Here is a 12,607-nt window from a genome sequence, read left to right as displayed (position 1 = left end):
GGTAATAATAATAAAAAAAGGAATGGCTGGATTTCAACTAAGGACCATTATCACCTGTTATCCTTATGTATAGTCATATGCTATTAAATATCCTGGGACAATGCATATAAACTGCTAGCTCACTGTTTGAATCTGGCTTATAGATATAACTTTCTGACCTGAAGAATTCTGCTGTTATCTTATTATGGAAGATATATATTTCAGCATATAGCTCTAAAAGACAAAGATAGCTCCAAAAACTCAAAACTACAATATCCTTACATCTCATTAATTTTTATCAAATATCTGGAGTTTAAAAACTGAAGACATTTAGAGAAGTTTTACCTCCTTACCATTTAATTGTGAAAGAAATTGCATTATTTGTTCTGCACTTCGTTCTTCCCTACATGCTGATGACTACATCTCTGTTAACATGTTTTGGCTCCTGTGTTTCCTGCAAATTAGTACTTTGATCTAGACTGGATTCTAGAGGCTTAATTTGATATAGGTTTTTATTTTGACTATCTTTTAATGGGTATTGGAATTATTTTCATCTTTAGTTATTATCCACTATGCTGTAATGGATAGGCTTGTGGGCACTTTTGTCTGTTCGTATTTTTGCCAGCCTATCTTTACGATGGATCCACAGAAATGGGATTTCTGGGCCAAAGGATAAATGTGTCTAATTTTGCTAGATACTGGCAAAATTCTGACAGATCTGAGGGTGGCTGTTTCCCCTGATCTCAACAGATTATACTGCCAACGTTTTAGATTTTTGCCAATTTGATAGGCGGGAAATAGCTCTACCACTTCTCATTATGATCAAGGCTGAGCATCTTTATATGGTTAAGTGGCTCTTGCAGATTTAAGTGTGTGTGTGTTTCTTTTCAGGGCTGCACACACAGCATATGGAAGTTCCCAGGCTAGAGGTCAGAGCTGCAGCTGCCTATGTCACAGCCACAGCAATGCAGGATCAGAACCACATCTGTGCCCTATGCTGCAGCTTGCAGCAACACTGGATCCTTAACCCACTGAGCGAGGCCAGGGATCAAACTGCATCCTCATGGATATTAGTTGGGTTCATTACTGTTGAGCCATAGTGGGAACTCCCTTCCATTACTATGGCACATTTGTCACAATGCATGAAAAGCTGGAGTTCCTCTTGTGGTGCAGCAGAAACAAATTTGACTAGTATCCATGAGGGATGTGGGGTTGATCCCTGGCCTCGCTCAGTGGATTAAAGATCTGGTATTGCCGTGAGCTGTGGCGTAGGTCGCAGACGTGGCTCGGATCTGATGTTGCTGTGGCTGTGGTGCAGGCTGGAAGCTGTAGCTCCGATTCGACCCATAGCCTGGGAACTTCCACGTGCCACAGGTGTGGCCCTAAAAAACAAACAGACTGTGTTATTAACTACATTCCATTCTTTATTCAGATTTCATTAGTTTTTAATCTCTTTTTCTGTTCTAGAATCCCATCCAAATTATCACATTAGTCATCGTTGTCTCCTTAGCCTCCACTGGTCTGGCAGTTGCTCAGACTTTGTTTTTGATGACTTGGAGGGAACATTTTAGTGTCCCTCACTTGGGGTTTATCTGAGGTGCTTCTCCAGGTTTTGTAAGGAAAACTGAGGTAAAGTGTCACTCTCACCACGTCGTATCGGGGTACCTACTATCACCATGATTTACACTGGATGTTGACCTTGATCACCTAGTTGTCGTGTCTGTCAGATTTCTCCACTATAAAGTGACTCCTCCTCCCACCCTTTCCATACTGTACATATGTACAAAGGTTAGAGAAAAACTGGCCCAAACCCCTTCTAGAAACTTTGTGAATTAGACTGCTTACATACAGTTCCTTTCGTCTTCGGCTTAGTTTTCAGTCATTTACAAAGGTCAGCCCTCCCCACTGGCTTGTGCAGTTCAGATTCCTCTTTAGACTGAAATTAGGTGTCAACCTTTTAAGATTAGGAGATGTCACATATCTGATTTCTAGCTTCTCTCAAAAAAATTGGCAAATATGGAAATACTGTCTCACATTCCCCAAAGACAATAATCGGCGGGGACTTTAGATGGGAAGGTCCTCCAGTCCTCACCCAGCCTGCTTCACTCCCTTCACTGCCTCGTCCCTGCAGGCACCCGCGTTTACAACCTTTGGTGAATGTGGAGCAAGAGGCCCCAGCGCAGATGACTGACAAAGCTTGGCAGGAGCACCTGCACTAGGCGACCATTCCTGGACTGACTTCTCCAATAGGGCAGGCAGCTCAGTGGCTGCTGAAAATCTTCCTTGGGCTTCTACTTACCTTTTTGTTTTTTGGCCTGCACCCGTGGCACATGGACATTCCCAGGCCAGGGATCAAACATGAGCCACAACAGTGACCCAAGCTGTAGCAATGACAATGTTGGATCCTTAACTACTGAGCCACAATAACAACTGCACTACTTACTTTTTGATTTCTTAAAAATAAAACAAAACCAGAAACAGCATATTTGGCAGTTATTCCCTACAGACACACTACCCCAAAAAGGTGAGACATGGAGTTCCCTTCGTGGCGCAGTGGTTAATGAATCCGACCAGGAACCATGAGGTTTCGGGTTTGATCCCTGGCCTTGCTCAGTGGGTTAAGGATCCAGTGTTGCCGTCAGCTGCAGCTGCAGTGTGGGTCGCAGACGTGGCTTGGATCCCATGTTGCTATGGCTCTGGCGTAGGCTGGTGGCTACAGATCCAACTGGACCCCTAGCCTGGGAACTTCCATATGCCGTGGGTGCGACCCTCAAAAGACAAAAGACAAAAAAAAAAAAAAAAAAAAAAAGATAAAAAGTGAGACACACAAATTCCAGAGGTTAAAACGCATTGCCACTCACTGCTTCCTAGCTCTGCTCAAGTTCCACTCGGCAGTGGCCTTTGCCCTGGTGGCCTCTGCTAGTGTTTAAGATGGAATCCACAGAATACTGATGCTCATGGCCCCGGGGATGAATGCAGCCCTCTAGCACCCAGTAGCTTCCCTCACTTCCTTCCTCCAGGCCCTCTTCCCCAGCAAGTTCACCCCTGTATCCAACGAAATATTCCCTTTTAGCTGAAGACTCCTTTCCCTTACTCAGCTTTTCACTTACCTAAAGAAATTTTTAGTCCTTGTAGAGTAGAAGACAGAAAACTTTTGCCCATTTTTGTCAGAAAATGTTCTCACAAGGCAACTTTCTCATTTGCTGGTTATACATTTCAGCAAACCAGGCATAGCTTGTTGCAAAATCTTGGATTTTTAGGCTTTCATCCCTATAAAACAATTTACCATGGCTACACAAGGTAGACTCACTTTGCATTCATGAGGTGTTGATACCATTCAAAAGTGCAAGTTCCTGTCTTATTTATGTTATTGATTATTGATTTTTATAGAACAGCTACATAAAAATTTTAAGCTACTTTTTTTTAGTACAGTCTTGCTGGGAATAGCCCCAATGAGTGATTTGTGTCTAACATAATCATGACTAAAATTTCTTGGCTAAGTGAGTCATGGACATGAGGGAACAGACAATTCTGTGAGGACTTCATGATTTAGGTAAGTTTAGGGTTAAGACTCTCATTCTACTGCCACTAGACAATGTCATATCATGCAGGAACACACTATCTTCATTAGGGTACCTGATTCCAGATGGTTCCATGCACCTGAGGCATGTGGAAGTTCCCAGGCTAAGAGTCCAATCAGAGTTGTAGCCGCCAGCCTTTACCACAACCAAAGCAATACGGGATCCGAGCCGTGTCTGTGACCTACACCACAGCTCGTGGCAATGCCAGATACTTAACACACTGAGTGAGGCCAGGGATCGAACCTGCATCCTCACAGTTACTATTCAGATTCATTTCCACTGAGCCACGACAGGAACTTTTTAAGTTGTGACTTAGATGATTATCTTTGGTATGCCAAAAAATAATATCAGTAAGAACTAGTCTGAAACAATCTGTTACACTTAAGAGTAAGCAGTGAGGCCCTGACACCATGAATCAGAAAAGAGTTCTGGTTTTCAAAGTTACAGTTGTGAAAGGGGTGTTCTTCATCACTAGGATATGCATTCCACAGGCTACTTTTCAGTGGCAGGGGAGAGTTCCATTAAGCCTTTCGTATTTTTTTCAGCCCCAGATACAACTTCCTGCAATAAAAGCCAAATTCCTCAAACAGAGCCAACTGGTTGTTGCAAGGACCTAGGCTTCAAGATTTTATTTTTAACCAGAAAATGAGCAGGATGGCTAGGGTAACGCACTGGCCCCCAGAATCTGATCATTTTATCCAAACACTGTTCCCTATTCAAGTTGGTTTTTTTTCTCTTCTTCTAATATTGTCCGTCTAGAGAATAAAACTGAGTACCACTGATATTATGCAGGAAGGTTGTGTTTCATTGATTCCAAGTACTAGATCCAACTCTGCAGTCAAAGCCCAGTTACTATAATATACTACATGATCTGACTTATAAATAAAACCCAAGAGGAGTTCCCGTTGTGGCTCAGTGGTTAATGAATCTGACCAGTACCCATGAGGATGGAGGTTTGACCCCTGGCCTCACTCAGTGGGTTAAAGACTCGGCGTTGCCTTGACCTGTGGTGTAGGTGGCAGACATGGCTTGGATCTGGCATTGCCGTGGTGTAGGCCAGCAGCCACAGCTCCGATTGGACCCCTAGCCTGGGAACCTCCATATACCGCAGGTGCAGCCCTAAAAAGATAAACAAACAAATAAATCCCAAGAAAATGCAAACTAATCCAGTGACAGAAAGTAGATCAGTGGCTACTTGGGCATAGGGAGAATGGGAAGAGGCGTGAGGAAACTTTTGGGAGTAAAGGGTATGTTCACTATCTCTTGTGTTGACCGTTTCATGGAGTGTACCCCATGTCAAAGCTTATCAACTGATACTTTAAACACATGCAGCTTACTGTATATCCATGATACTTCATTACAGATTTTCCTTTAGGTTAGGAAACAATCCACTTGGGTGGCCACTGTAAAAAGAATATACTGTATTTTAACATGCCAAGTGACCCATTCTCCTTCCCACTGAGGCCATATGAAAGGACAGACTGTAGCAGGAGGATAAGCTAGAATAAAAGATGTAGAAAGAACCACTCGCCTGAAATAGGAAGGGTCTGTGGCAGCAAGGGCAGGGGCTTGCCTTTTAAACTCCACACCCAGAAATCTATTCGAGAACAACAGGACTATTCACTTAGGTGGTCTATCTGTACCACTTCAGATCTACAGGGCAATGAAAGTACAAACAAACACTGATTAAATTTTAAAAATTTATTATTATTTTTCTTGTTGCTGTTGATTTGTTCTTGAGATGGCTACAACACCAGACAGAACAGTGCCCTCGTATCTAATCTGAAACTCCTTTAAAACATTAGGACTCGCTTTGGGCTTCCCTCTCCTGCCTGACCCCCCATGAAGTCAAATAATTTCCACATTTTTTAATAAAATACCATTAGCCCTGTAAACACTTTTACCCCCCATACTCTCACCTTCATTTTACCTCTCTCATGTAAATGGGTGAAAAATTAACTAAAACAAAACAAAAAAAACTTAAAAAACTTAATATATTTATATCCCACTCACCCCAATTTTGCCTCTTCTCTCCAAAGACGACAACACCAAATATGACTCAGAAGTGGACTTAAGAAATTGAACAATATCAGGGTTGAGAGATACATGTATAATTTTAGCCCTGGCAGGTCCTGGTATCATTGGTGTGACCATGATATAAAACACAACAGACTCCTTGCTTACTTCTCCTTGTCTAAACAGCTCTAAAGGTGAGAAGAAACAATTGGGAGAATAGGAGGAATTTCTACTCACTTTCATTGAAAGAGGAGGGGGAAGGGGAAGGAGAGGGCAGGAGAGAAGGAAAGGACAAAACAACAGAAAACCTCTAGAGCTGATCTTGACCCTTTCCTTCCAACTGCAGCTATTCCATTCATTTCAATTTCCATTGTCCCTAAGTTAAATGCTCTCGTTTCATAAAAATTTTGTACTTTTATTTTTCTGTGTGCACACATGCTTGTTAGCATGTGTGTGGGTACGTGTATGTATGCGTGCGTGTCATCTGCTACCAGGAGAATGTTTCAGTTCTGGTTTCCTTTTTTATTTCCTTAAAATTATTTTTCCTTTTAGAAACAAGTTCACCAGGAAACCAGCTCCCCTCCCACCACGCCGGATAGGCTACAGCCATCTTTTTTAACCGCACTGATTTTCCTTCACACCTCCAAACAGGAACTCCTCAGGATGGCCTCAGAGGGCTGGAGTCTCTCCCTGTCTGGCGGGATGCCCTGGTGGCGGTGAAGGCCCCTCTGCCACAATGGAGGTTTCTGATTGTGGGACACAGTCTGGTTTTTGTTTTCTTCCTGTCTTCTAATTAAAAAAGACATTCCTAACAAAAAAGAGAAGAGAGTCAATAACTGTGGTCCAGGAGATAGCAAGTACTTTAGAAAGTCAACCTCAAGCCAGATGTTTTCATACTTACTCAGGTACCTCATTCTGGTCTCTGCCATAAGAATTCAGTTAAAAAAAAAAAAAAAAAAAAGAGAGGTTGGATTTTTTTTTTTTAAAGTTGCGATTTCTTTCTTTATTTTTGTTTTTGGTCACACCTGTGGTACGTGGAAGTTCCCAGGTCAGGATGGAACCTGCGCCACAGGAGAACTTTAGCTGCAGCAGTGACAACACTGGATCCTTTATTGGCTGAGTCACAAGTTAACTCCTTCCTCGTGATATTAAAGAGCTACTGCTTTAATGAAACCACTGCTACTGTCTGCAGTGGTTTTCCAATTTTGAGTGTGCTCTGAAAACTAGGGATAATATGTGAGGGTAAAGAGTAAACCAGCAGGTCCAGGCTGCCCACCCCAAATCAACCAGAAAAACCTCCATTTGAGTCTGTTTAAATAGTGTGTGTGTGTGTGTGTGGGGGGGGTGTTTTGTTTTTTTGCTTTTCAGGGCCTACATGTAGCATATGTAAGTTCCCAGGCTAGGGGTCCAATCAGGACTACAGCTGCTGGCCTGAAGACAGCCACAGCAACACCAGACTGGAGCCACGTTTGAGACCTACACCAGAGCTCACAGCCATACCGGATCCTGAACCCACTGAGTGAGGCCAGGGATCACACCTGAATCCTTGTGGATACTAGGTCAGGTTTGTTACTGCTGAGCCACAAAGGGAACTCCTGGGATTTCATGCAAGATTTTGTTTTTTAAAAAGGCTCTGCCTACTAAAAGAAAGTTTAAAAACCACTGATTTATTAGATTCTATGGAAAGGGTACTATGTGCGAGTATCAAGCAGAGTGGTTGAAAGTGAGGGCTCTTGCACCAGAAAAGTGAATTGTGGCACTATCAATTACTGACTGTGACACCAAGCAAATTGTTTAACATTCTGGAACCATGATTTCGTTATTTATAAAATGGAAACATTAATTACTAGTAACAAATCCAGAGGACTGTGTGAGGACTATCTTACAGTTAACAAATAACATGCTTTGTAGATGGTACAAAGCACTTAGAACAGTACCTGACACAAAGTAAGGGCTCCATAAATGGTAGTTTTGAACATGCACAGCTGTACACAAATAATCCTATGTGATTCAATGTTAGCTATTACAGACACTGAAAAACCCCGAGGATCCCAAATGATATCACTCTTCATTAAGGATCCAAAGTTTAGAAATAATTTCTGGTGTGGTGAGGCACTGCTGAAAAGCATCTTCAAAATGCATACAATCACAGAAACCACCAGTGAGAGGGCTGTACGTTCATGGAGAACTGCTTCCAGGGAGAATGAATTCTGCTTAAGACATCAAAGGAGAGTTGCTTTTCTTCTCTCAGTCAAGAAACTGGCCCCCAAATCCCACCATCCAGTTCTTTCCTTCCTCAGCTAAGCTCGCTTTGCTTCAGAATAAAGAAGCACATAGAGCAAACGGAAGATCAGGGACTAGACAAAGAGGCCAGCTCCTTTCCTATATCTCCTGCCTTGGTCAAAACCCTGGCATTTCAGTGTTCCAACTATAAAAATGATAAGAACAAGCATCTTTACTCATCAGATCTGAAAGATCAGTTTTAGGAGGGCAGTGCCATATCATGGTTCACTTTAGGTCAACAATGTTTTCACCCAAGTAGTCCATTAGTCCATCCTAGAAATACCTGTAAGGAGAAGAGGGAAGGATTTTTTTTTTTTTTTTTTTGAGATATTCTACAATGAGAATTTCTTATGGGGGTAAAAATGGTATCCAAAAGAAGCTGACAATTATTTGGCTGCTTTGGCCCAAGAAAATCAGGGCTGTGCATTTCCCAGCTGCTCAGCAGTATTAAACTGTTAAGTCCTTCCCTGACTTTAGCTATACTACTAGTCCCATGAGGGGCATTAAAACCTATGACCACCAAGTACTCCCAACAGCCAGGGAAAAGCTGGGAACTATATACCACTCACCTGGGTGACAGGCACAGTGCAGGAGTGTGAGCTATCGAAACAATCTGGTGAAGTCTCTCAAGGCCCAGCAAACTTGTTTACATTCCTCGGCACTAGAAAAGACAAGGTAGGTTGGTCCCTGACTAATGAGAAAGATATAATATGCTGAAAAACAACCACAACGTTGAGGTACACTAACTGTTCCAGCTCTGCTAGGAGCTCTTTCCATCATTTCTTGACCCTATTTCAGATCTTTCTGTAACTCAAGGGTTAATATTAACTATTGTATATGAGAAGAATTATAAGCTGTGTGGACCTAACTGAGCAGGCTTTGGAGAAAAACTCCTTGGGTTTGAATCTAGATTTCACTGTGTCCTTGAGCAAGTTACCAATCTGTCTCAGTTTCCTCATCCATTATCCTCATGATGTTCTGAGGATTAAATAAATCAGTTCCTATACATAAAGGGCTTAGGATAACAGAGCAGCGAACAAAATAGTACACGACATACGTAAGTTGCTACAACAATACAACTTGAAGTCCTTGACATAAATATAAGCCAGCACCCTCAAAGTAAAACAGCAAGCATATTCACCTAAGGTGGATCATTTTAACTCTATGAGCTGAGCTAACTTAGGCACTCTGGTTTCCTCATTCTTTTCCAAAAGCACATTTTCTTTATAAAGCTCAGTCTAGCAACTAAATCTTGATCAGTCATCGATTTTCTAGTTGAACAGGCTTCTCAAGGTTTCCTCCTGTGGGAGGAGGAGAGAGGAAAGGGTTAAGGCATGAGGAAAGGGAGGAGGAGGAAGCAGGTCTTGGTCCTCAGGCAAGCACTGAGATGCCTCCGTAGTATGAATAGTCCAATATTCATCTGACTCCATTTTTTCAAAAGGCGCCCTTTGTCTAAAATTGTCACTAAGAAACCAGTTGATGCCAGCTTCATTCCTTTGAATCAGTCTTCATAATAGTTTTTGGTAACTGAACATGAGGCTAAGCTAAAAACAGCGGAAAAGGAAGCACTTCCTAATATACTCACCCTTTTGTGGAGCTCTCTTTGGCTCAGAGAAACTCAAGGACCACAGCCTACGCCTAGGACTCAGTGCCGGAAGAAAGCTCTCTCCTGCTTGTAGTGGAGGGAGGGAACCACTAACAGTGAGCCAACATAAAAGAGGGGGAAATGAGAGCTGTCCCCTTAAGTGCCTACATTTGGATTTCCCCAACTATCATAGGGTCTAAAACACCACTAAGAACCTTAATTCGGACTCCAGGATTTTATGCAATAGAAACTTTCTTCTATTCCCCTTCCATCCTAAAAAATGAAAGGAAGATAATGAAGGTCTTCTAGGTTTTACTGGAATTTGCTCTGTGAATCTGTTTATGCCTCAACAAAAGCATTACATTTCTCAATTTATTTTCAAATCAATACTATTAAGGAGGCACTCTTGGTGAGCAAGCCTGTCATTCATGCCTCCCAATGTCATGAAGGAGGAAGATATATAGCCCCAGAGAAGTCGCCTTGTGATATATTATTACAGGGGACTATCATAACAGGAAAGAGAAACTTAGGATAACACTGGAGACTCAAGATTCTTTTGCTATCCTGATGCCTTGCATGTTTTTCAGTTCTACCCTTCTTAAATCAGAGATCATGGTTTAATCTGGAAGACTCCATTCTTCGCCTCTTCTGTGACACATGAGAAAAAGTACTGAAACCAAAATGCAAGTACAAGGAGAATCTGTGGTGAGACAGGATGAAATGAGAGATGGGCCAGTCTCTGGAATCAGCTCAGCTTCCACTCCCAATCCTGTCAACAAACTGTTCTGGTGTCAAGAGCTTCAACCAAATGTTTAATTTAAATGTTCTTGGTGATTAGGCCCAAAGAAATGGATTCAAAACAAAACCAGGAGTTCCCGTCGTGGCGCAGTGGTTAACGAATCCGACTAGGAACCATGAGGTTGCGGGTTCGGTCCCTGCCCTTGCTCAGTGGGTTAACGATCCGGCGTTGCCGTGAGCTGTGGTGTAGGTTGCAGACGCGGCTCGGATCCTGCGTTGCTGTGGCTCTGGCGTAGGCCGGTGGCTACAGCTCTGATTCGACCCCTAGCCTGGGAACCTCCATATGCCGCGGGAGCGGCCCAAGAAACAGCAACAACAACAACAGCAACAACAACAAAAGACAAAAAAAAAGGCAAAAAAAAAAAAAAAAAAAAAAAAAACCAACAACAAAAAAAAACAAAACCAAAAAAACTCCTTAAAAATTACAACTATCTTCTGTTTTTTGCCTCAGTCCTCACAGCATTTAATATTTCTGGTTTGTTTTTATATTTATTCATATTCATTTATATTTATTTACATATTCATTCACTCATTCATTCAAAACTGCCACTATTTTTGTAGGTTCTGATTTTTTGGCTTCCAGTCCCATCATCTCCATTATGGTTTATTATAGGATACTGCATATAGTTCCCTGTGCTATACAGTAGGATCTTTTTGCTTATTTATTTTTTATAGAGTAGTTTGTATCTACTAATACCAAACTCCTAATTTATCCCTCCCCTACACCCTTTCCCCTTTGGTAACTCTAAGTTTGTTTTCTATGACTGTGAATCTGTTTCTATTTCATAAACAAGTTCATTTCTGTCATATTTCGGAGTCCACATATAAAAGTGACATCACATGGTAAGTGTCCTTCTCTTTCTGACTTTCCTTGGTATGATAATCTCTAGGTCCATCTAAGTTGCTGCAAATGGCATTTATTTCATCCTTTATGGCTGGGTAATATTTCATGGTATATATATACACCATATCTTTACCCACTAGTCTGTCAATGGACACTGAGGTTGCTTCCATGTTGTGGATATTATAAGTGCTGCTGCACTGAACACTGGGGTGCATCTACCTTTTCAAATTATAGTTTTCTCTGGACATGTGCCCACAAGCCTTCCACTATGTTTTTGAATAATTTTATGGTCATGATTCCTTGAGCCCATTAATCCTAGTGGTGTGCTGAAAAATTCAGTCCTTTTCATAATGAAGAGTAACCCAGCTCTAACTAATGGCTTCAGCAAGAAGACACCCCCATACTGGCCTATTCTAGCGTCAATGCTTCCTATTCATGACTTTTGACCTTGAGATCTTCATGCAGGTGACAGTCACAGAATAAACACCAAGATAGAGAAATGGGAAATGACAACATGATGGAAAGTAATAATGATATTTTAAAATGAAAAATTCCAGCTTTCTTCAAGTTGGCCAACTAAAAATGCCAGGGAATTAATTAATTACCAGCACCATTTGAAAAACAGGCTTGGACTTGCTGAAATGAAACTGAACCAGTCCTCCCTCCCTGCTAGGATGGCAAACAAAGCAGCATGTTGAGGCAGGAGTAACAGGACCTTAAAACCAAAAGGGAGACTGAGTCATGCATGGAACAGAAGGTTCAAGGGCAACATACATACTAGAGTAAGAGAATTACTAAGAGGAGGTGAGTACTTTCAAATGCTTTCTCCAGCACCTCAACATTACCTCTTACTCCTGTTCATTTCCCACCATTATGCCACAGCCTACTATAGGAGGAGCTGCAAAACTTGTTTAGTAGCAGTAAGAGATCAAGTGCCAGGCTGGTAAAAAAAATCTAATTCTCCCATATCACAGGACAAAGATCGCAGATATTTTTGTTCATAGCAAATGCATTATTTGGGTTCCTTTTCCTTGCCTCAAGATTTTTCATACATTGTAGAATTTCCATGACTTTTATTTCAGACTAACTCTATGTTTCTAATGTCACATATTAGCCTAGATGAGGAAATATGGGCTTGGTAGAGACTTATTCCAGAATGTGTAGGTGGCTGCCTTAGAGCTAAAAGAGACATGCTCCAGCTGGTTCTGCAAGTACGTAATGACATTCTGGCAGGTTCTTTTCCAAGGAGAAAGTTAACATTCACTCATCACCTACTATGTGCCAGATCATCTTTAAATTTCCATTTGGTATATTACAATAACTCTGTTAGATAGGTATTACTACCCCTACTTTACAGATAAATAAGCTGCAAAGTAACAATCAGTAAGTGGCAAGATTCAAAACAACACTCCCAACGCTAAGTTCAGTCCTTCAAGGGTTCCCCCCAAGGCTCTCATTTGCTCTAATCTAGATCAGAGTCAATATGATCCTGCCCTCCTAATGAACAACACTAGATGGAAC

At 41.7% G+C, this 12,607-nt stretch overlaps 1 protein-coding gene across 3 annotated transcripts in view; it reads right to left on the bottom strand.

Annotated features, from left to right (window-relative positions):
* Positions 1-5,246: 5,246 nt before the first annotated feature.
* The window catches only part of TNPO3 (transportin 3), a 100,492-nt gene continuing 93,131 nt past the window's right edge, over positions 5,247-12,607 (bottom strand). For 2 of the 3 annotated variants that reach the window (XR_014833962.1, XR_014833961.1), the window contains 3 exons: positions 8,429-8,520; positions 6,478-6,498; positions 5,247-6,384 (listed from right to left, as the gene is read on the bottom strand). Coding sequence is in view for 1 of the 3 variants with exons in the window: in XM_013990808.3 (XP_013846262.1) it covers positions 8,460-8,520 (61 nt within the window). In the remaining 2 variants the exon portion in view is untranslated. The remainder of the gene's footprint in view (positions 6,385-6,477; positions 6,499-8,428; positions 8,521-12,607) is intronic. The other variant, XM_013990808.3, reaches the window with a different exon arrangement.

Source organism: Sus scrofa, chromosome 18 (assembly GCF_054392235.1).
Source record: "Sus scrofa isolate SSC_HxYL_T2T_F1_AM1 chromosome 18, Sscrofa_HxYL_maternal_Yorkshire_Landrace_v2.0, whole genome shotgun sequence".
Taxonomy (NCBI): Eukaryota; Metazoa; Chordata; class Mammalia; order Artiodactyla; family Suidae; genus Sus; species Sus scrofa.
The sequence above is the reverse complement of the archived record's forward strand: the minus strand, read 5'-3'. Positions and strand labels throughout refer to the sequence as shown.